We start from the raw sequence: 23,627 nt of genomic DNA, 5'->3' as shown, positions 1-23,627 counted from the left end.
GCAAAAAAAAATGCCTTTACGTTACTAAACATACTATATCTTGCCAATCCACACAGTTATTTGACTCCGAAATATCTGGGGAGATACAGAAGATGCACATCTCTCTCACTCTGACTCCGTCTCAGGAGAAAAGGAGCCCCCCTCAAAACTAAATATACCTGCTCTTGCGAGAGCTGTTAAAACTATTCTAAAATAGAAGAGGATGAACCTGCTTCTACGAAAAACACACACTTTTTAAGTGACAAAAGATTGTTTTACCAGAGTTTCCTCACTCTGACCAGCTATCTGATCACATAAGTGAAGCTTGGAATATGCCCGGTAAAAGGTTCAGCTCCTTTTACCCTCTTCCAGCTACTGATTGTACTAAACGGGAACTTCCCCCGACAGTGGATACTCGTAACACGTCTGGTTAAAAATGCCTTACCCATTCATACTGCAACCTCCTTGAAGGAGACTACATATAGACGTATAGAAGCTTGTCATAAATCTATATACTCTTACAGGAGCTATTACTCGTCCTGCTAGGGCTACGGCCTGGATGGCAAAAGCCATTGAGAGTTGGGCAGAGGTCCTAGAAAAGATAAAAGAAAGGGAAAATAATATGAATATATATCTATATATATATATATATATATATATATCTCTAAATACAATAAGGAAATTCACTAGAGAAAACTACAAAATAATAAATGCACTTAATGTTCAGCCTCACCACTACTTTTTCTAATTTTTCCAACCAAAATATAATGTGGGAAGTAGCTGCTGGGTAGCAGTCTCCATCCCTTGAAACCTTACAGTAAACATTGTGAAATATATATATATGAAAAGAACTAGTAGGAGACACTATTATAGATAGATAATGCTATAAGTATTTAGTTTGCATTCTGTTACAGTATAATAAAGCCGCAATATATGCAAAAATAAATATTGCTTAAAAGTAATGAAAATGGTACCAAGAGAATACTAGACCAATAATCTAAACATAATTTGCTATTTATATTATGTTTAAAGAATAACAATGCCAGACTAATTCTGTAATATACAAAAAAATGATCTCAGTTAAACAACATTTATGGAATAGGAAAAATATAATTACTCGTCAGACCGAATCAGACTATTTCTGTTGCATTTCTCATTTAAAAATAATCTGTGGAACACAGAGCAATGCATTTAAATCATGGGATCGTTGGAAGAATCTTGCTGAGGCCGTTCACTGGTAGACGGGCCAATAAAACAAAGTGTTTACACAGTATTCATGTGACAAAGCCAACGGTGCTCAGAAACAATAATGAAATGTACAATGGGGGGGCTTGGGGCAACGAGAGGGCTGAGTATCAAGACAGAATGTGGAGGCAGATTAACAGTGCGGGGCAGAGAGCACCCATATAAAAATGAAGTGAATAGTTGTAGCCTTGGAGCAGGTTTCTTCATAATAAACAGATACAACAACCCACTGTCCACATGTAAATGGGGGTAAGGAGTCACATGTAAATGGGGGTAAGGAGTGTGCAGCATATACGTTGATACATAACGCCCCTCGTGATGTAGGTCTGGAATTGTAAAAGATTAAGAAGCATGGCTACCCTCAAAACTACTTAATACTAAATGTTGGGAGGATGGCAGGGCAAAATTAGCACCGGTATCCTGAGAAAGGTATGAAGGCATAGTTACAGACTCAAAGTTCAAGCAAAGTGGGCAGATGAATGAAACTCGGAGTTACCTTGTAACTGAATTGGAATAGCTGGACAAGGGGCTTGGGCATTCAATGGGACTGGGCAAGGGTCTATAAGAGACTACAAACTATTAAACCAATTATCTAGGTAGGGTATCAGGGTCTTCGATAATTCCAACGCCAATTGAGTAGCGAGCGCTGTAGCATCAAATTCTGAAAATGTGACATCCTTTTGCTGGTAAAACAAAGGAGATGGGGAGGGATAGATCCCACAAAGTGCTAGACGGCAGGGCTACAGCAATATTCAACGATATATTCACATAAGGAAATTCTAGTCAATATATCCGGAAAAGGCGCACAGTTACAGAGACCTTCAATCAAATACTATGTAGTAATATTGTTGAATTACTACTTGTGTTGCAGCAGAATTTAGCAGTGCAATCACAGTGAAACAAACACACACAGTATGCAATCTGAATAGTGAATCACACTAAATTAAATAAAAGTAAAACACAACTCTTCTGTCTCCAGATGCAAAATGAGATATCTTAATTTGTCAATAAAATAAAATGTATTTATTTTTATTTTTTTCAAAGAGGAAAAAAAGGAGACAAGAGGGGAAAGACAGGTAGGGTAAGGGTGGGACAAAGAAATTAGAAGAGAGGTGAAAAGGAAAAAGGGAGCAAGAGAGTGGGAACAGACAGGGGAGAGATACAAAGCCACCAGTCCCTAAAGAGTTGGTGGAGGAAGCCTGGCAGACAGACCACTCAGCTGGGAAATGACAGAAGGTGTTCCCAAGGGAGAAAGCAGGGGCAAGGCTTCAGCAAACCGTGCAAGGACGCAGGCACACTCAGCCGTGGAGCTCCCTTTGATGAAGCGATAGGCAACTGCAGATCATGCCTGAAGACCAGCCACCGAGCCCGAGGTGTCACGATCCCCCGACCTCAGGCAGCAGAATATGTTCAGGTAAGCAGAAGGGCTGTGTCGCACTTCACTCTTGGATCTCTGCGGGGATGACCGGCACCACGGAGAGAGACCACAGCGGGAGGTAGAGGCAGGGAAACCGGCACTCTGGAGACAGTCGCAGGGCAGGTAGTTCAGCAGCCCAGGAGCTCCAGACAAACTGGAGTGACCAACAGGGTACAGAAGTCACTATTCGTTGGCAGTGTAAGGTGAGTCAGAGTTCCGCAGGTATGAGAGCTCCAGAAAACACCTTACCGATGATGGCCACGTTCCCAGATGCAGGAGGCACGGCCGCACGGTATGTATGCCCGGTGCAGGGGGGACAGATCTTTTGCGGGCAGCACCGCCAGTAACCAGTTCCAGGAGGAGGACCGAAACCCAGACAGTCGAGTGGAGATTCTAGCCGGCCCCCACCGGTAGGAAAAGGCAACCTGATGTGTGATCTGGCGTCGGAGGCTGCACAGAGGTACTACTCTCGACCACCAGGACCACCGATCACACCAGCTCATAGCTAGAAGTAGAGGAGTGAAAGGGAGAAATTCTCAGTTAATCCCAGTTTTCGCGCCCAAAGATGGCTACGGGCGGTCATACAAGCCGTACTCCTTGTAGGCTTGACTCCAGTGCATAGAGAGTGACTCCAGACCTAAGAATAGGGTCAAAGTTCTTGCTAAAGTATTAATATAGCTGAGGTATTCAACTAAAGGTATTCTTTTAGGGTAGAAGCCCGATGTTTTTTTTTTTTTTTATCAATTAAAACTAGCAAGGTCTGGAGTCCATGTAAACAGCGGCCACTCTAGGTGCCCCGCCCACCGGACTCTCCTTTTCTTAGGTTTTATGCCTTTGATACATTTGCCTTACAGGATGCTTCCTTCGGGCATAGGGTTCTCCTATCAGCTCAGGAGCTTTCCCGAGCGTTCCCACCCTAGAACAACTGCTTTGGGACATCCCCAATGTCTCGCTGTGGAGCCCTATGGACCCTGAAGAAGAAAAGGAGAGTTATGGGTAAAACTTACCTTGGTTAACTCTTTCTTCGAAGTCCATAGGGTACTCGCCCTGAAGCTCCTAGCTTTTATGGGTTTCTTCTGGTCACTTGTTTCCTTCTCTGTGTGAGTGTGATTCCACAGTGTACCAGTCTTTCTTCTCTCCTATCCTGCTCCTGCCTGGGGCTTGTTACAAAACTGAAGTGCCCCCAGTCTATGGGCGGAGTATAGGCGGAAGAACCAGAGCATCACCGGATTGAAAAGCTTTGCTGTTGGTGCCCGGTCCTCCAGTTCCCACCTACACCCCAATGTCTTCCTGTGGACCCTATAGACTTCGAAGAAAGAGAGTTGACCAAGGTAATTTTTTTTTTTTTTGTTTAAACAATACTCTCCCTTTGTTTTTACAAAAAAAAAAAAAACAGTTCACAAAATAGTAAGACGTATGCGTATAGGTCAAACATAACATAACCAGCGTTTACATTGAGAAATATTATACAATAGACATGCTATAGCTATAGTTTTCAAAAGCGCACATTGCATAATCAAAGTAACAAACATATAAAATACAAAAAGAAAGCAGATTTTAGAAAATAGTCGAGCATAAGACATACACAATGTACAAGCACTCATGTAGCTCAAGACTTGTGTAATAACCAGGTAAATATACAACGCTCGAATACGTGAGCAGACAATTTACACAAATAAAGATGAGAAAATAAAGAAGAAAAAAAGGAAGAGAGGTATCTGGCGCTCACCCATCGGGCAATGTGATAGGAGGATCACCTAAGAGAATTGGGGTTTCGTAAATCGCATACTGTGATAAGTCTGAGATTGTGTACACTGCCAACATTTATTTCTGCCTTTTATAATTTTGCCCTTCATCAGAAGGAATCCAAGCTACAAACTTGGGTATCATGCAGGCCGTGAAGTGTTTTGTTTTTTTTCTTCTCCTCTTGGTTTTACACAATAGTAGCCAAAATGATGACCTGATGCAGATTAATTCCTTTTCTAATTCATCCATTGGGAGATGCTAGATACTTTAGGGTGTAGTGACTGGAGCTTCAGCACTTTACATTTACCGGCAAAATACAAAAGTTCATTCCCCTCCTATATCAACCATTGGCTGCATGGGAACTAGTTCAGATTATTCTGACCATCACCACTTCTAGGCTATGGAAGCAATTGTTTATGGGGATTCTGCATTCTTTGATGGCGTCTAACTGAGCTTTCCTTCTAAGTTAGGGAAAGATGACGGAGGGCTCTATGACAAACAGGTTTTCTCTTGCTTTAAATGGGACTCCAGTAGGAAACTGGGTGTGACATTTAGGGCATGCTGTCAGGCAGGCGCTGCGTGTTGGAGGGAATCTAAATTCTGAAAGAAAAAAAAAAGAAACCTTTTTTTCTTTCCGCTTGCTCAGTTGGAGGACCCTTTATACTCGAACGAGAATACTGTGAAATTTGAATAACTGCCTAAGGTGGATCCCACCTTAAGTGTCCCTTGTAAAGCCACCTCTTCGGTTCCAAAGACTGCTACCTTTTGGGGATAGTGTGGATAGAAACAGAGGCCTCCTTTAAGACTGTTTATATTATGTCAATGGTCACCTATTAGACTGTTTGGTCAGTCTAAAGCATGCGGCTCAAATAAACATTTTATGCGGCCTGACTGTGTGGGCCCAAATACATATATTATGTAGCCCATCCGGTACCTGTGTGGCTGATCTTCATTCTCCCTTCTCTGATCAGCCGGCCTGGCTGCTGCGATCGTAGCTCTGCTCCAATCAGGCAGTGTTGCTGTAGTTAAAAACATGGGCGACGGGGGAGCTGCTGCGCATGCCCACCTACAGCAGCCCCCCCCCTATAAGCCTTTGCGGAGTCGTCAGTCATCACGGACTGTTCCGCCTCCAACCTGTCTGCAGTGCATTTTTAAAGAACAGGTTAAATTCTGCGCTCCCAAAATTCTGGAAAATGCTGCTCCATTAAGGTGTATACACACGTAAAGATTTTCTGTCCAACCATTCAACTAGTTCAGGAGTTCCCAACCACGGTCCTCAAGGCACACTAACAGTCCAGGTTTTAAGGATAGCCATAGTTGAGCGCAGGTAACTTAATTATTTTTTTTTATATAACCATCTGTGCCTAAGCATGGATATCACTAAAACCAGGACACTTAGTGTGCCTTGAGGACTGAGGTTGGGAATCGCTGAACTAGATGGTTGGAATGAAAATCTGGTAATGTCTGGGAGTAAATGATCAGCAATTTGCTCCTAAATGCCAGAAAACAGATGAAAATGGTCGTCAGACAAGTTTATTAAATGTTTGATCTAAACAATTTGTTCAAACAGTTTTTGTCCATTTTCCGGCGTTTGGAAGCAAATTGCTGATTGTAATTTGCTTTCATACCTTTCCAGATTTTCATTCCAACCAACCAACTAGTTGGATGATTGGACAGAAAATCTGTATGTGTGTATGCAGCTTAAGAATGTTGTTCTCACCACATATACAAACCTTACACGAGTAAAAATACCAAGCGCAGTATCCTTTAGGGTACCGATCATTACATAAATGTCCACACACTTGAAACAGCTGTAAGATAGTCCATAAACACTGAGGGTCCTCCTAATTTTCTTTCTTATTCCTCCAAGAGAAGAAAGAGCATGAACCATAACTTAAGTGGAATTGTAATATTCCTACTCGCATCTAGGGTTAGAATGTCCGTCTCCCTTCATTTTTCCAGTCTGATAAAATCTCTTTGATAGTTCTATGCTGGTCATTTGTACCTTCAAAGATATTTAGAAGAAGGGATATCCCATAGTGTAATTCTTAAACAATTTATTACACATATATACACACACATACAAAATGCCCGAGTACCAGAATGGGCCTTCAGACCAAGGCAGGATGTAAAGGCATAAATCAGTGGTCCTATAATCCGGATTTGGCGCACCTCAATGTGATGCCTCTCAATCCCTGTCTGAGTTCCCAAACGGCCACGGTCCTTTCCAGTCACACTAACTCTCTTCGGCAGGTTGCCTTTGTCAAAGTGTAACTGGTAAGCATTCCTTCTGGTTTTAAATAGCCATAATAATGACCCCACCCTCTCATATGATTAAGTGGGTGTTTCCCATAAAATCTTAATGGCGGCGGGTACGTAGTCATGCTCTGGAAATGACATCTCTAGTTCCATGTGCGTCTATTTCCGGCACAGCTTGTCTTACCCTAGGATGCTCCCCGCCGGAAAGTAACATCCGGAGGGTAGCGTCTCTTCCGCGTCTCTTCCGGCCCTTCCCTGCACAAACAGTCAAACGCAGCAGCCTGCCCTGCAGCGTGCACACCGACAGAAGTCAAGAGGAGGAGCCAGCGCCGGCCTGCCAATTATGACTGTCAGATTAGTGTGACAGTCAGTAAGTAAATGTATACTGGGTTGAAGCTGAAGAGACGGCTAGGGAATCTGGGTAACGGTGAGGCTGAGACAAGAGGGGGCGGGGTGGGGGGCATAGTCTTGTTCAGTGCACATGTGTGGAGAGGGGGTCTGGAGCATATTGTTGGAGGGGGAGGGCTGGAGCATATTACTAGGAGAATGGCGTTGGTGTTTGTGGAGCATATTATTACAAGGGGGCTTCTGAAGCATATTATAGTATTATGTCATGGGGATGGGGTCTGGAGCATATTATTGAGTGAGGATGCCTACATATTATATTTTGTCATGTGATTGAGATAGTCGGGGTCGGCAAGGACCCAGCGTGTTTTTGGTCACATCGTGCAGAAAGTCTGCTTATGGATAGGCCCCTTTATAGTTTTCTGTAAAGACCATAGGGCCCACCTTTTCAAACCTTATTGCTATGGTTTATCTATGTAGGTTTGCGGATCATGGATGTAGCTTCTCTTTGTGGTCTATTTACTAAGCTTTGTTAGGAGATGAAGTGAACGGTGATAAGGTAGCAGCCAATCAGCTCCTAACTGCCATGTCACAGGCTGTGTTTAAAAAATAGCAGTTAGTAGCTGATTGGCTGGTACCTTATCACCGTTCACTTTATCTCCTAACACAACTTAGTAAATAGACCCCTCAGTTATCTGTAAGTTCTCCCTGGCAGCGAGAGCTGTGTAACTAGGATAGGAAGGAGCGTTCTTTGCTTGTAGGTGCAGGACATAGTCAGGTGCATAAATATTGGGACATTGACAGAATTTTCATATTGTGGCCTCTATTCACCACCAGAACAAACAAGATGTGCTTTAACTGCAGACTTTCAGATTTAATTTGAGGGTAATTACATCCAAATCAGGTGAATGGTGTAGGAATTACAACGGTTTCTATATGTGCCTCCCACTTTTTAAGGTGCCAAAAGTAATGGGACAAACTAAACCATCCTAAATCTAACTTTCACTTTTTAATACTTTGTTGCAAATCCTTTGCAGGCAATTACAGCCTGAAGTCTGGAACTCATAGACATCACCAGACGCTGGGTTTCATCCTTGGTGATGCTCTGCCAGGCCTCTACTGCATATGTCTTCAGTTCCTGCTTGTTCTTGGGGTATTTTCCCTTCAGTTTTGTCTTCATCAAGTGAAATGCATGCTCAATCGGATTCAGGTCAGGGGATTGACTTGGCCATTGCATAACATTCCACTTTTTAGCCTTAAAAAACTCTTTGGTTGCTTTTGCAGTATGCTTCGGGTCATTGTCCATCTGCACTGTGAAGCGCCGTCCAATTTCTGAAGCATTTGACTGTTTATGAGCATATAATATTGCCCGAAACACTTCAGAATTCATTCTGCTGCTTTTGTCAGCAGTCACATCATCAATAACTACAAGGGAACCAATTCCATTGGCAGCCATACATGCCCACGCCATGACACTACCACCACCATGCTTCACTGATGAGGTGGTATGTTTTGGATCATGAGCAGTTCCTTCTACATACTCTTCTCTTCCCATCACTCTGGTACAAGTTGATCTTTGTCTCATCTGTCCATAGGATGTTGTTCCAGAACTGTAATGGCTTTTTTAGATGTTGTTTGGCAAACTCTAATCTGGTCTTCCTCACCAATGGTTTACATCTTGTGGTGAACCCTCTATATATTCACTCTTGTGAAGTCTTCTCTTGATTGTTGACTTTGACACATATACATCTACCTCCTGGAGAGTGTTCTTGATTTGGCCAACTGTTGTGAAGGGGTTTTTCTTCACCAGGGAAATAATTCTTCTGTCATCCACCACAGTTGTTTTCTGTGGTCTTCCGAGTCTTTTGGTGTTGCTGAGCTCTCCGGTGTGTTCTTTCTTTTTAAGAATGTTCCAAACAGTTGATTTGGCCACACATAATGTTTTTGCTATCTCTCTGATGGGTTTGTTTTGATTTTTCAGCCTAATGATGGCTTGCTTCACTGATAGTGACAGCTCTTTGGATCTCATATTGAGAGTCGACAGCAACTGATTCCAAATGCAAATGTCACACCTAGAATCAACTCCAGACCTTTTACCTGCTTAATTGATAATGAAATAACGAGGGAATAGCCCACACCTGTCCATGAAATAGCTTTTGAGTTGATAGTCCCATTACTTTTGGCCCCTTAAAAAGTGGGAGGCACATATAGAAACTGTTGTAATTCCTACACCGTTCACCTGATTTGGATGTAATTACCCTCAAATTAAATCTGAAAGTCTGCAGTTAAAGCACATCTTGTTTGTTTCATTTCAAAGCCATTGTGGTGAATAGAGGCCAAAATCTGAAAATTCTGTCAATGTCCCAATATTTATGCACCTGACTGTAGATTAATGTCTGTGTCCTGCATTAGCTTCAGAGAAAAGGAGAGAACGACCTTTTAATTTGTGTTATTCCTGCATATTTGATACAGTTGCACTGTGAGCTATCAATAAAAACTGCTCAGTGAAGGAAATACTTGCTTTGGATGTAAAAGGGCTTCCATTTTGTACATTTTATTTTTCACAGGGGTGGAAATTGTGCTATTTATTGGATTACAGTACTTGTATTGCTTTGAGCATAAAATGTTTTTGTAGTCAAAGTTGTATATACTGTTTTTGACTGAAACTTTGTTTTGTTTTTTAGGAATTGAAATGCAGCCTTATATTCCAATGGTGTTACACCAACTAGTAGAAATCATTAACAGACCCAACACACCAAAGACACTCTTAGAGAATACAGGTACCACTTGCCAGCTGTTTGTGGAAGACACAGATACCGCATTCATTTCCTGAAGAGTTGGAGTTGCTGTTCTATCTGCCATGCTTATGTCACATGCTTTCAAATATGCCAAATGTCTACAAGCCTCTGCATTTACACATCACTGTCAACTCCTTACTCCATGTCCCGAGTGTATTCTAAGTAAATATGAACAAACCCCTGACAGATTTCACAACTCTCCATTAAACGGTTATAATATAAATAATTGTAGCAATTATTCTATTTTTACTACAATAACCCAAATGTATAGTATTACATTGTGATCTTAAGGAGCCTTTTTTGGCTCAGCATATTTTCGGATGAAATTATGTCTCCAGTTTCGCAATCAAAATGTATTGTATTTTTAGTTTAACTGGCATAGGATCTTTACAGCACTGACTGGGTGCATTGTCATAGATTAAGGGGTAAATTTACCAACGTGAGTTTTTAGAAGTGGAGATGTTGCCCATAGCAACCAATCAGATTCTAGCGATTATCTTCTAGAGCACAGGTTCTCAAACTCTGTCCTCAGCACCCCACACAGTGCATGTTTTCCAGGTCTCCTCAGAATCACAAGTGAAATAATTAGCTTCACCTGTGGATCTTTCAAAATGTGTCAGTGAGTAATGAGTACACCTATGTACCTGCTGGGTCACCTGGAAAACGTGACTTGTGTGGCTTAGGACCCAGTTTGAGAACCACTGTTCTAGAAGGTGCTAGTTAAATGTTAAGTAGAATCTGATTGGTTGCCATGGGCAACATCTCCACTTCCCAAAAAAAACGCTCATGTTAGTAAATTTTACCCCTAAGCCTTGGTCTCTCTTGAATTTAATGGCGTAAGTTTGAAATTGTCCAAAATGCTTATTGATTTTTATTATAGATTTTGTTATGATACATTTAATGGAGCACTTAGTGTTTTGAGACTGCCAGTTGCACAGCTTTACTGTGTCATTTGTTATCTTGCAAAAGTAAACCACTTCTTCATAAGACTGCGTGATAAAACAGGCTTGTACATTTTGCATGTTGAAAGCGTGTAATCTTCAAATGCTAATTGGTAAATTGACAAACATATTTTTTTTAGGTCCATCCTAATATTTGTGTATTATAGTTGTGCAAAAAGGAGTTTGCTTACAGGTCATTGTGTAGTCTCTACATAAGCCTGATACTGTTCATTACTACAGGGTAATTTTATCGGCTGGTTGACTAAATATGTATGACGTAGGTTTTGTTAGGCATAATACATTGTGTTTCTACAACCTTTTCTATGTATAGCAATTGTAATAAAAATACCAAACAAAAGTAGAACAAGCATATAGCTTCTTGGAAATACCTGTATATAATGGGAAAAAAAACCCAGAAGGGTCCATATATTATTGTTGTAGTGTTTTATTTTAGTTTTTTCTGTATTTTCAGTTTTAAATGTTGAATGTGATGTACTTTTTGGCTAAAAGTCCATTGTGGGATGTCCAAACATGCAGCAAAAAGAAAAAAAAGAATGAGGATTTTGTTTGAAACTAAATATTTTGTACACTTTCCTGGATTATCAAGGTTGACAGAATTATTAGTGTATGCTTTAGTACAATTATTTTCTTTTTAGAATCTGATAATTTTTACCTGGCCGGTTACGAATGTCCCGAGTCTTCTAAATACTGAGGGGGTGGTTCAATTGTTTTTGCCAGCAGCTGGTAGTGCCGGGCGCCCAATGGAGCAATTTAAATTTTTGCTTCTTTGGTGCGCAAACAGACGCTACACCTGCATTTCTGCTCACCACTTCCTGAGTAGGTGAGCTGATATGTTCGTTAAGCCCTGGTTATGGGCGTTTTACACGGCTACACCCGGTCTAATTGGCTAAGAAGAGCACAATAATTAATGGGCACCCAAAACAATTCAATTGCAACAGTGGGCGCCAATTGATTACTGCAATGTAAAAAAAATATTGCCGCCTTTTTAAATGAGCTTCAGTGTTTCAGGTTTTTTTTTTGGTGTTTGGGGTAGTGCTACACTGCTACAGAGATTGATCCTCAAAGCAAATATCCTAGTAATAGAGCTAAAAACTGTGGGCCTGATTCTGTTTTATTTAGATTTCAGCTAAAACACGCTCCACCCAAATCTAAATCCTTCTGGACATTTTACATCTGTCCCACCTGCAGTTCAACATGGTTTTACCAAGATGCACAGTTCCTTGCTCTTACTCTTTTCCCAAATCTGAATCATGCCCTATATTCCACTAAAGTTTAGTATAACCGGTATTACATTGCTCTCTGCTATTGTGTTACCGTGTTTCCAAAAAACAAAAAAAAACTAGGTGTTGTTTCTACATTGCAATTAAACTTAATGCGTCAGTTTCTTAATGTACTTAACAGATTTGTCATATATATTGTATAAATATAGGTTTTAGCTTAACGACTGGAGCAAAAGTGCGGAGCTAATCTGGAACGGGGTGTTTTTATTGGCCAAACCTAGGCTAATTAAGTTTGTGGAGCTGGAAAACATGGAGCACCATTAATACTAGTACTGCATCTGTCCTGCAAAGAGTTACCATGTGAATGCACGCTCCCGACCGCCGAAATCTGGGTTGTCACATCTGCTGGTCTGCACAGCAGATGTAACGATCTGACGGCATGCTCCTGGATGTGGCAATTGAACAATATATATTCTGTGTTTATGGGTGGCCAATGTTATTTTTACATTGGTCAACCATGGTCCAGGAATGTCTTCTGTGTACCATGCTTAAGAGATCAGTAATTGAACAGTACAGTTGTGGATTTATTTGTTTTTTGCTTGGTTACTCGTCCCACACTGAGCTTTTAAACTGAAAGCACATCCTCTGCTTTTATTGCATGCTGTCATCAGACTGTTCACAAATGCCTGTTTAATGAGAATGTTGCATAGTTTGTCACCTGAACATAGGTTTTGTTTTATTCTGCTTCTATACAAATCTGCTGAGTTTTCAGTATTTGTTTAGTTTGCTTATAGATTTTTTTATACTATTCTTCCAACATCTCCCTCCCATTTTCTCTTGTCTGGAGTTATTAACCATCTGTGTCAGAGCGAACACCTGAAAAACACATTTGAACCTCGGTATAAACACTTTGTTGCCTCTTTGAACAGATTTCAAAGATTTAAAATTTGAAATTAAAACGTTCAAATAAATCCTTTAAAGATTTGTAATACTGCCCTCACATTTTGCACTCTTGCAATGCAACTATGTGTTGTGAAAGATAGCTGCTCTTTTTTGTGTTTCCTTTAAAGCATTTGCATTTAAGTAATTTCCACGGAAATCTCTTCCTAGTGGTTCCATGCATTTGTACAGCAGATATTAGCTCCCCTCAGTACGTCTGTAAAATGCATTCCTTTGTTGTCACCACATTCTAGCAGTGTTCATATTAAGCATGACCTATTACGGAGTACCACAGTAGGGGGGGTATTTGAGAGTTAAAACTTCACATTAAATGGAGTCTGCTTTTATGGCCTAAACAGTGTACCTCAACTCTCTCGTTTTCCCAGGAGGTTTTGTTTTGAGGATTTCTGTGGAATAATTATGGACCCAGCAAAATAATGAACTCACCTGTGCATGGTTAAAGATATCTGGAAACATGACCTGTTGGTGCTATTTGAGAACTGGAGTTGAGAAACACTGTTTTAAAGAATTAAAGCAAAAATCTGCTTAAACTATGCTGATAAATCAGTCTTTTAATTTGCATACGTAATACTGACTTTATTATAGTGAATAAGTAATTGTAACTACATTGCAAAACTTATTTCTATGTTAGAACTTGTATACGCAGGGTTTATTATTCAAGAGCTATATGCTAAATACACTAAAGCCTATTACATGCAAGCATTTTTAAAAATCGGTCTGCGGTACGATCTTAAACTCGTATGTGGACATTCAAAAGTGTTAAGATGCATACACACGTAACGATTTTTTTAAACAATTTAACTATATCGTTCAATCGTTGAAAAAAGCGTTATGACGATGAACGATTATCGTTCATGTGTGTTTCCGTTTGTAGTTCATTCTGACTGACCAACTGAGCGATTTTCATTAAGGGAAGTTACAAAAATTGTAGTTCAAAAAATCGTTCATTACACTTTAAAAAATCTGACAGATAATCGTTCATAATATCGTTGGTAACAATCGTGTGTGTATGCCGCTTTAATGTTCATTAATCCATTTCGTAAATACTCTATACACATGGGCACTTGTCAATGCGGGTTTATCTTCGTGTGAAGGGCAGATTACATTGACTCACATGTAAAGGCTACCCAGCTTTCACGTAGTGTGCCTATGCATGCAGAGTGCTTTTAACCAAGTGGTTTAATGTAGTGGTTCTGAAACTCGGTCCTCAGGACCCCACACGGTTCACGTTTTTCAGGTCACCCAGCAGGTGCAGAGTTGTAGTCATTACTCGGGAACACATTTTAAAAGATCCACAGGTGGAGCTAATTATTTCCCTTGTGATTCTATGAGGAAACCTGGAAAACATGCACTGTTTGGGGTCCTGAGGATCGAGTTTGAGAACCAACTGGATTAATGAATCCTAACATTTTTGTATGGTCACATATGATGTGACTCACTGTAGACCGCTTCTTGCATTAGTGTATTTCGCTTTCAGCTTTTGTTGTTGCTAGGTCTTTGATATTTATTCAGTGCTCCATTCCAGTTTTTCTCAACTCCAGTATTCGGATACCACCAACAGGTCATGTTTTGGGAATTTCTATAGTCATGTACAGGTGAGTTAATCTACTTTGCTGGGTCCGTAATTATCCCACCTGCTTCCAGACAGAAATCCTCAAAACATGACCTATTGGGAAAACTTGAGGTTGAGAATGACTATTCTGTTCTGATAATCGGCTGTTGGGTATATGTTGGTGAATAAGACTCATGGGTGTTCAAGTCCTCGTGGCAAGAAATTATAGTTCCTAACAACACACAGCATTTTAAGTATGGTCCAGTCCAGTGCTTTTGTAGGATTTTAACAGGTTGCTGTTTTAAAGGAAGACACTGGATGTATGCTATTGTTATATCCTTATTGACAGTAGGTGCAGCTATTACAAATTAGTTATTGCACGTTACCTTTGTCAAATTATTCTCAAAAATCATTCTCAAAAATTGTCTGCCATTTACTACTGATACGGATGTAATCTGTCCCTTTTGTGTTTAGGGGCCCATATCAGTGCCGCAATTCCCCCAATCCCCCAACGCCGATCCATTCCGACGATCGGCAATAAAAATCTGCATTGATGATTGACGATCCGTTGTGAATTGGGGGACAGTCTGCATGTTAATATTTGCTAAACCCGATCGTTTTTCGGTCTGAAATAGCCAATCTGACATCCAAGCCCCAGGCTTCGGGGCATTGGGAAATTGCAGCAATCGGTCGCATATGTATGGGCCCCATTAGACTTGGTGACGTGGGCCACGCTGATGTCACTAGCTCCTAGTGACTTTGTAGGCCTATCCACAATTTAGAAAATCTATTTTTACACAATGATTCCTTGGAGTTTCCATCACTTTTTACATTATGGAGATTCCATTAATTGATTTGAGGATGGGGAAGCCGTTCTATGTAGGCTCTGTGTTTTTAGGTGTTCTCTCATTTCCTTTCCCGCTCACTTATATTCCTAACTCCCACCCCCCCCCCCAACACACCTCCCCTCCTTTCCCCTCTTTACCTCCCCCTCTTCTGAGAGTTATGCCATGTGTCACTACCTTTGAGGAGGCGGTGCTCATAAACTACACTAGTGATATCTTATGTTTATTATCATACACAGATTCTGTTTTCTGTTTCTGAGTTATTTGTTGTTTTTTTTCTTTATTTTTTCTCCTCCCCCCCTCATTTGCTCATGTCTTGGTTGGCGTTTGGTGGTGTATAACCGTGATTGCGTTGCCTTAGCAATAACAATTGGTCGTCTTGGTTACGTTTGTCCTCAAGAGGTGGCCCCCATGCTACAGCAGTTTATAAGACCCTGGTGTGTATTCTTCAATCTTTTTTTAATTCATTTCTCTTCATGTTTTCTTTTACAGTTCACATTTTTAGCTTTTATTTTTGTCAATTATTACACAATCCTAAGTCATCGTCAGCCATGTGACTAATCTTGTCCTAGGTTTTGTCCCTGTTTTTATTTTATATATTAATTTTTATTTTCTGCATTGTCATGTAAACTGTTATCCTCTCTGTTGTGCCTAATGACTAATTGATGCATGGGAGCATGGGATAAGATTGTCACATGCTTGCTGTGATTTAAAGCTTGTTTAAGAAGTGTACTCATTACGTACACAGACTGAGGCAGCCATTTTGTGGGCCTTGACTATTTCCACATGACTGCAGCCAGTGACCTTAAAGTGATGCTGCTAGCTCCAAGACTACAAAATGACTGCTTCCATTCTGTGTAGGCAATAAATACATTTAATGCAGCATCTATTTCAGGTTTTATAAGACACGATGCATGCACATACTTTACGTGCCAATGTATTATGTCATACAATAGAATGGTTACATTGGCGGCTATGTATACAGCATCTCGGCAAAATATCTATTGAGCATAAAATATGTCAGTTTGCTCCCATAATACAATACAATATAGCTTAACATAATGATGGATTCAGATTTCTATCTGATTCAGTGTGTCATACATTAGATTTCTTCGGTAAAGTTGCAGTGTACTTGGAGTATTCATTAATTCAAAGTATAGTAGAGGGTAGCTTTTAATTTACATTGTGTGTGAAATGATCGACATGCTTAGTTTAGATGTTAATACCTTACTACTCAATATACTTATTGATCTTTTGTGGTATAACAAAATTAAGAGTTGCTATACTTTCCATTTGGAATGTTGTAGGTGTACTTCTTTACGGAACATCCGAGACAATGAAGAGAAAGACTCTGCTTTCCGTGGAATTTGTGCTATGATCAGTGTTAATCCTGCAGGTGTAGTTCAGGTGAGACGATAGAATTGCTTTTCCTATATCCGTTCAATGTTAGCAGAAAGGATGAACTACCAATCCAGTACCTGTAGTAGGCTGCATAATGTAGGCCTAGTGCTGCAAGGCTGAACTTTGATGGGAAAGATGCAATTCATCAAGTAATTCTATAAGACCGTTCTGTTCAGAAGAACTAGGCAACAAATCACATCATGAATAAAATTGGAGATCTGCTTCCAAGATTTTCCTACTCTGCATATAACTGTCTGAACTGCAGCTTAGATCTTCATTGCGGCTGGAGGATGTAAATAATAGTTAAAATTTAGTAGTAATTAGTTCTTTATAATGGCACTGGAGGCTACAGAAAGTACTTTTTGATCATCTGTATTTCCTGAATGACAGGGATGTCTATACCACAGCAAATGTGTACATACACTAACAATTGTTCTCCCAAGGACTTTTTCGATAGGCGCTCAGTCCGGCACTTTTCTAACAACTCCGGGCTCCCAGAGTGTGCTGGCTCCGCCCAGCAAAGGGCATCGTGGGTAGCGGAGGTGCTCAAACAGCAGAACCCACCCTGCATCAAATGCACACTGCAGGCATTGGGGCATCGCAGCCGTTCTCTCCCCTGCCTGGCGGTCGCCTGGCAGTGGGTGGGATGAGGAGTTGGGACGACGAGTGGGGATGATGGTGTAAAAGACCCCGCCCCCCCCCCCCCTCCCCTTTCCATGGTTGCCTCGTGAGGCTGCCTAGCATTGTGGAGGTTCTGGGGACAATACTGCTAACATAGGCTTGGATGTCAGTGACTAAAACAGGGTGAAAACGGCAGCACTAACAACATGAAAATACTCTGACCTCCTGAGGTGCAGTTTTTCTATGGATTCTTCAACAAAATAGGAAAGGAATTGTAAGAAAAACACTCACCTTACACTAGGTAACAGTTTGCCTGTGACTGGCTTGGAAGGGTGTAACAGACTTCCCAGGTATACTGGGGACAGCATAGAATGCTTCCTTAACCCCCATTCTCCTTACAGGTAAGGGCACTCTAGAATACAATGCAGTCATTTAGAAGGACATTTATAAGGGCATCTCTCTCAGGCTTCTCCCAGTTTCCACACACAACTATATATGCAGTTTTGATCGGGCCAGGATGTAAATGCTGCAGCTCGATGACATCATCTGTGTGGCCAATGGTGATTTTGTCTCCTTGCCGTCTGATAATTTCACTTAGCTAACTTGACCGTTCATGTTTATATAAAATAGAACCAGTCTTTTTGTCTGGCTTTTGTGTCAGACCAACAGGTTGCAAAATGAGATAATCCTAACCTCTTAGCATTTGTCCTTGGATGAAAATACTATTTATAATTGTAGCAGTAAAGCAGGAGATATAAAGGTTGAGATCTTGTTTTTAATGTATGAAGATAGATAATTCTCATGATGCTACAATGTACTGTCTAAATTTACTTTATGATTTGGACTTCAGGATTTTTCCTGTAAAATGTGTTAATTGTAATGTAGGGAAGAACTTGTTAACAATTGACCTTGGACAGAACCCTGGCAATTTGATGCTTTGAGCCCTGGGTTCTTAGTTGTCGTTTATTAGAAACATTTGATTTGCCTACACATTTGCTGAGCGATCTATCCAATTTATCAGGTACTTATGTTAATTGATATTAGATTTATATGCTTGTACTCTACTCACAACCTGCTAGATCATTTCTGTATTGATAACCCATCTGTGTTTTTTTTTTTTTTTCTTTTTATTTGAATGAACTGTTTAGTCTGAATTCTTGCATAGAAGATGCACTTATTGTAGCTGCAAACCTGACTGAATAATCCATGCACAAAGTAAATTTGGTTTAATTGATTTTCTTTCTTTTTAGGATTTTATATTTTTCTGTGATGCCGTTGCATCGTGGATTAATCCAAAGGATGACCTTCGAGACATGTTCTGTAAGGTAGAGTGCACTTTTTGTATGTTTTATAATGAAGTGAAACCTCAGGCCTGCAAGTGTAAAGTGTGTCTTGGCAAAAAAAAAACTTGTCGCATGAGATGAAGCATAAGCTTTAAGCAATTTTAAGATCCAGTGGACCAGACCATCTTCAATTTTATTGTATGTTCTTGTTTCCTTTTATCTGATCTACGTTTTTGCTCAGTCCTGCAAAATATGTTCGTATGATAAACAGGAGGAGGGTGATAGGGAGCTACACAAATGTATAAGTGAATAAGACCTCGGAGGACCTTTTCTTACTCTGCCAAGAGTACAGTGTTTAGATTTTAAGCTTTTTTTTTTTTAAATCCATTTCCGGTGAAATCTCAGAAAGGGAGAGTGACTCCTTCCTCTGTATGTAGACTACATGATCTGCTTGTTTCTTTCTACTCATGCAGAAGAAAGCAATTTGCTGCCAAAGATTAATTGGGTTTCTTGATCTGCCTGTATAGAATTTTATTTGCTAGACTACTCAATGAAGTTAAGTCCTGAGGAGACAAAATATTGCTAGGCAAAAGTGGATTGTTTTCAATCTTTGCTGCATTACCCGACAGATGTTGTCACACAACTTAATAAATGATCACCACCTGCCGCAAACCTCTGTTTAGGTCAGCAAGTCTTCGTTATAAACTGTTCAATGTAGTCTGCAATTTTGGTTATTTGGCAGAAGTTTTTTGCACCATAAGCTTGACTGCCTTTGTAGAAAGCTACTTTTTGTTATATTGTAATACAGTATATGCATTCACCACTATATGGATGGAAGTATACAAAGGCATAATATGATCCATTCCTTGAAGCGCCTGTGCGATTTTTGGGTCTTGATTGAAATCTCTACAGTATTTAGACAGTCAGTAAGTCGACACCAAATGGTCTACAGGCAATAAGTAGACAGGGTCAAAAGGATGACTCACAAATGGCAGAGGATTAGGCTGCGTAAGGGGACGGTCAGGGGTAGGCACCAGGGGGAGTATTGGTGTTGATGTTTCCTATGCTAAGTGCCTAAATCTAATTCTAAAAATCATGAAAACTTATGTGGCGACCATTTGACACGATCGGTCAATAGGTAGACGCCAAATGGTTATCTAGGCACTGTAGATCTTTCATCCCTGTACCACAATCTTTACTGTAGTCTTTGTTTAAGTAAATCAACCCAATTTCGGGTTTACTTTTGTAGATTCTTCATGGATTTAAAAACCAAGTAGGGGATGAAAATTGGAGACGTTTCTCAGATCAGTTTCCACTACCCCTCAAAGAACGCCTTGCAGCTTATTACGGAGTTTAACCTAGATGTGTTCAAGCTGCAGTCTCAATGTTAGGGGTAAGTAGAAATAAAATTTCCTGTGAAATAAAAATGTTTCTCCCATTCCTTGATCTCCGTTGCTCATCTCCTCTCGTCTTTGAATACTTGTTTATAAAGCTACTGGGGAGTCTCTAAGAAGCAAGTAAAATTTTTGACACCATGAGTTATATTTGCGAAACAGTGACTTTTCTGTGGTTTAAAGTGGCACTAATTTTAAGTTTAAGGCTGACGTTGTTTGCAGTTTAGTGCAACTTTAAATTTCGTGGTCCAATCCGCTGATAACTGGCAGCATGCAACGGCTGCTGCTTCGTAATTATACCCTCATGTCTTGTTTCAATAGGTTCTTGAATTCCTTGTCTGTGGTAGTGGTGGTGTTTTTTTCTTCTGAAATGTGTATTTTTCATTAATTACACGCTGAAAAACAAAAAAAATAATCCCTGCTAGGGACAACAAAATGTTTGTGGGAGTATCTAAACACACACCCTTATTTTGCCAACAAGAACTTGTCTCCCGCCCCTCTTACTCAAGCTGTTAAGCTTTACTACCGTCTTTTACATTTTTATAAATACTGTAATGCGTATGGGACGTAATTCTTGCGTGTTAATAGCATCTTTCAGCTAATGGATTTTTGATTTTGATCAAATTCTGTGTTCTTTTGTTTTTGTTTTCCGTAGGTCCTTCAGTCTGGGAGACAGCGGGAGAGCCTCTGCACCCAGGGAAAATGCTACCCTATTATAGGGGGGAAGGGCAAACCAGTAGGAAAACACAGTACAATCCCAAAGCCTACTGGGAGGGGCGGGAGGGAGGTGTTGCCGTCACTGTATTAAGTCGATGTTTGGAAACGTTTAAACGTCTGGAGCCTATGTGGGTGGAATTATGTCTCCTTTACAATTCTGCACTGGATGTGAAGAATCAAATTCAATTCGCCAAACAGCACATATATGGGGAATTGTACTTAAAATAAGTACCTTAAAATTGAACTTTAGAGGGTTGAGTAAGAGGATAATAATTTTTTTGCACACTTCAGAGGAAAATTTAGGAATGGGTATTATAGCAGTAAACTGCATTTATTTTTAAGCAAAGGGTTGCCTAACTATCCCACTAATTGGGAGTTCTGTGTTTGCATGTAAATGAAGACATAACTAGATGACTCTGGCAAAGTTAAAAACAGCTTGCTGTGCGTGTTAAGAGCACGTAATTGCAGTCTGCACTTCAGATGCCTGTTAAATAATTTTGGGTCTACTACATAAAGTGAACTCCATCAAAATGCCAAATTTAGTATTTTTTTTTTTATATTTATTTATTTTTTTTCTTTCAGAAGGGGAAGGAACTAGTTAAAGCTGAAAACATGTTTTTAGTTTATTGTAAAATCTTTATTAGTATAAATATATTTTTTAGGTTTTGTTTTTTCCATTTTTACAATCACTCCTTTGCTGAGCATTAATTTGCGGGGTTTTTGTTTTGTGGGTTTTTAAAAAAAATAAAAAAAAAAAAAATTTAAAAAAGCAATGGCAAAATTCTAGACCAAGGCATTTTGATTCAATTTTGAGGAGACTGTGAAGTGCTTTGCACCATAGTACAGTGTCATTAGGGTTTTTTCTTGTCTAGGACTATAAAGTCCAAGATTCTTAGTGGTTAAAAGTTACTTAATTTAGTTGGTTAAGTAGCATGCTTGTATCACACACACAATAAGATAGGCCAACACTTACCTATATGCGCCATTTTTTTTGTTTACATATTAAATATGCATAAAGGTTTTTTTTTGTTTTTGTTTTTTTAGGTTTTTCCAAAATTTGATTTTAAGGAAATCTAATAAGTGCTGCGGAATACGGTTAGCACTTAGCCCTTTGCCTGTCAGTTGGGACCTGCTACACTGTATTGCACTCCTCTGATGGGGAGAGGATTAAGAAATCTCCAGCGTCGGTTAAGAAAGAATATTGTATTGTAACACAATATGGAGAGCTGATTTACTTGTGCAAAACTGTTTTGCCGCTGTGCTGTCAGTGTGATGTGCTTTTTGCATGGTTAAATACTAGTGATTACAAGTTACATGGAGTAAGATCAGTTTAAAAGGATGCATATGTGTTAGATGGCGCATACTTAAACTGTAGACATAAAAAATAATTGCTATAATTTACTGTTGATTTTCCACTTCAACATATTACCATCTCCTTTTTTTATTTATTTGTTATGTTTTTCAAAGCATGATCCTATACCATTAAGTTCATAGATGGGGTGCAGGGTATCTGCACTGTTAATAGCGCATGTTGGTGGCCCTTTGTACCCTGCGCAGACATGTTGGGGGTTCAAGCTAAATAGCTACAAAATGAAAGTTGGGTTTGGATTCCACCCCTCACTCCTCATATTTTTTTTTTGTTTCCCCCACATTTCATTTGTTCAGCCATTTTTGTTGCTTTTCTTCACTTGTATTCCTGTGAATAAACCCTTATTAATTTAACCTTTTATTTTTCTTTTCCATGTGTATTTTCTTATGTACCGTGAATGTGAAAAATCTAACTGGCACTCTTAATGGAGGTGTCAATGTACAAGTGCATGTCTTTATTAATTCAGATTGCCTCAAAGGTATCCCATGATGATAAAGAAAAATCTTAGGAGATACGTAAACTCTGCAGGTCAGAGGTGAAGCGGCCACTTTCTTAGAGCAGATTATAAACCTTGCAAGCAAAGTTAAGCCATAGCCATTTTTCTATGTTCTCTGTTCCTCAATTCGCTTTGCGAATCAGACATTTGTAATCAATTTTGTAACGTTAAATGTTCCCTTATTTGCATGGTTTTATTTCTTTTGTCGAATTGTTGAAGTGAGATCTATTGCACTAAACCTTGAAGGGTAACAGGAGACAAGTGGTCTTTTAATATGATGCCTGATACAATGGCAATTTAGGCAGATGCTTAGAGAGTGGACAGTGCTACTACATCCGCAGCACATATTCTGAACTGTGTAACCATTCGATAATAATAGTTTTTTTTTTTTTTTAATTATTACTTCCCTTTGGAGCAATATTCAAACAACTTGTGGGAAAATGGAGCATAAATGTAAACACAACTATAAATGTCTGCACTTTTATTACTATTGAATTCTGTGATACATATATATATATATATATATATATATATATATATATATATACACACACACACACACACACTTAAATTTTAGTTTGGGTTTTTTTTTTTTTTTTTTTTAAACCTTACATTGGCGAAAGTAATTTGTTATTCTGCTGATTTGAATGCCTTTTAGTAATGGTTGCACTCAGGTATTAATAGTCTGATTTAAAGTAATTTTTTGCTCCCAAATTCTGGTTGCTTCATGAAACTGAGATTCTTGACTGGTCATTCAGTTGTTGCCCATATATATTAAGCAGCAAATGAAAGTCTAATGGAAAATATTCTATGTGATACAGGATGGGTGATATATGGGGGTCTGGAGCATTTAAGGTGTTCATGCAGAAATACCAAAATTAGTATAAAAACTAGATAAACCGAAGAAACTGTGCTTCTTAAAGTAATCTATGAAAAGCACGTCGGCAATCAAATAATCAAACCAGGTGTGACTAATGCATTTTTGTCTGTCTCCTGTAATTCTGACATAGCAGGAAAG

The 23,627-nt window shown here is 39.6% G+C and overlaps 1 protein-coding gene across 2 annotated transcripts in view; it reads left to right on the top strand.

Annotated features, from left to right (window-relative positions):
* The window catches only part of TNPO1 (transportin 1), a 100,958-nt gene extending 78,487 nt beyond the window's left edge, over window positions 1–22,471 (top strand). Inside the window, exons 19-24 of one of the 2 annotated variants that reach the window (XM_088443762.1) lie at window positions 9,676–9,771; window positions 15,690–15,765; window positions 16,636–16,735; window positions 18,601–18,675; window positions 19,883–20,026; window positions 20,683–22,471. In XM_088443762.1, the coding sequence (XP_088299888.1) occupies window positions 9,676–9,771; window positions 15,690–15,765; window positions 16,636–16,735; window positions 18,601–18,675; window positions 19,883–19,990 (455 nt within the window). In that variant the 3' untranslated portion in view covers window positions 19,991–20,026; window positions 20,683–22,471. Of the gene's footprint in view, window positions 1–9,675; window positions 9,772–15,689; window positions 15,766–16,635; window positions 16,736–18,600; window positions 18,676–19,882; window positions 20,027–20,682 lie in introns of those variants that run through there. The other variant, XM_088443763.1, reaches the window with a different exon arrangement.
* Window positions 22,472–23,627: the final 1,156 nt, after the last annotated feature.

Source organism: Taudactylus pleione, unplaced genomic scaffold, assembly GCF_031769625.1.
Source record: "Taudactylus pleione unplaced genomic scaffold, aTauple2 ptg000333l, whole genome shotgun sequence".
Taxonomy (NCBI): Eukaryota; Metazoa; Chordata; class Amphibia; order Anura; family Myobatrachidae; genus Taudactylus; species Taudactylus pleione.
The sequence above is the reverse complement of the archived record's forward strand: the minus strand, read 5'-3'. Positions and strand labels throughout refer to the sequence as shown.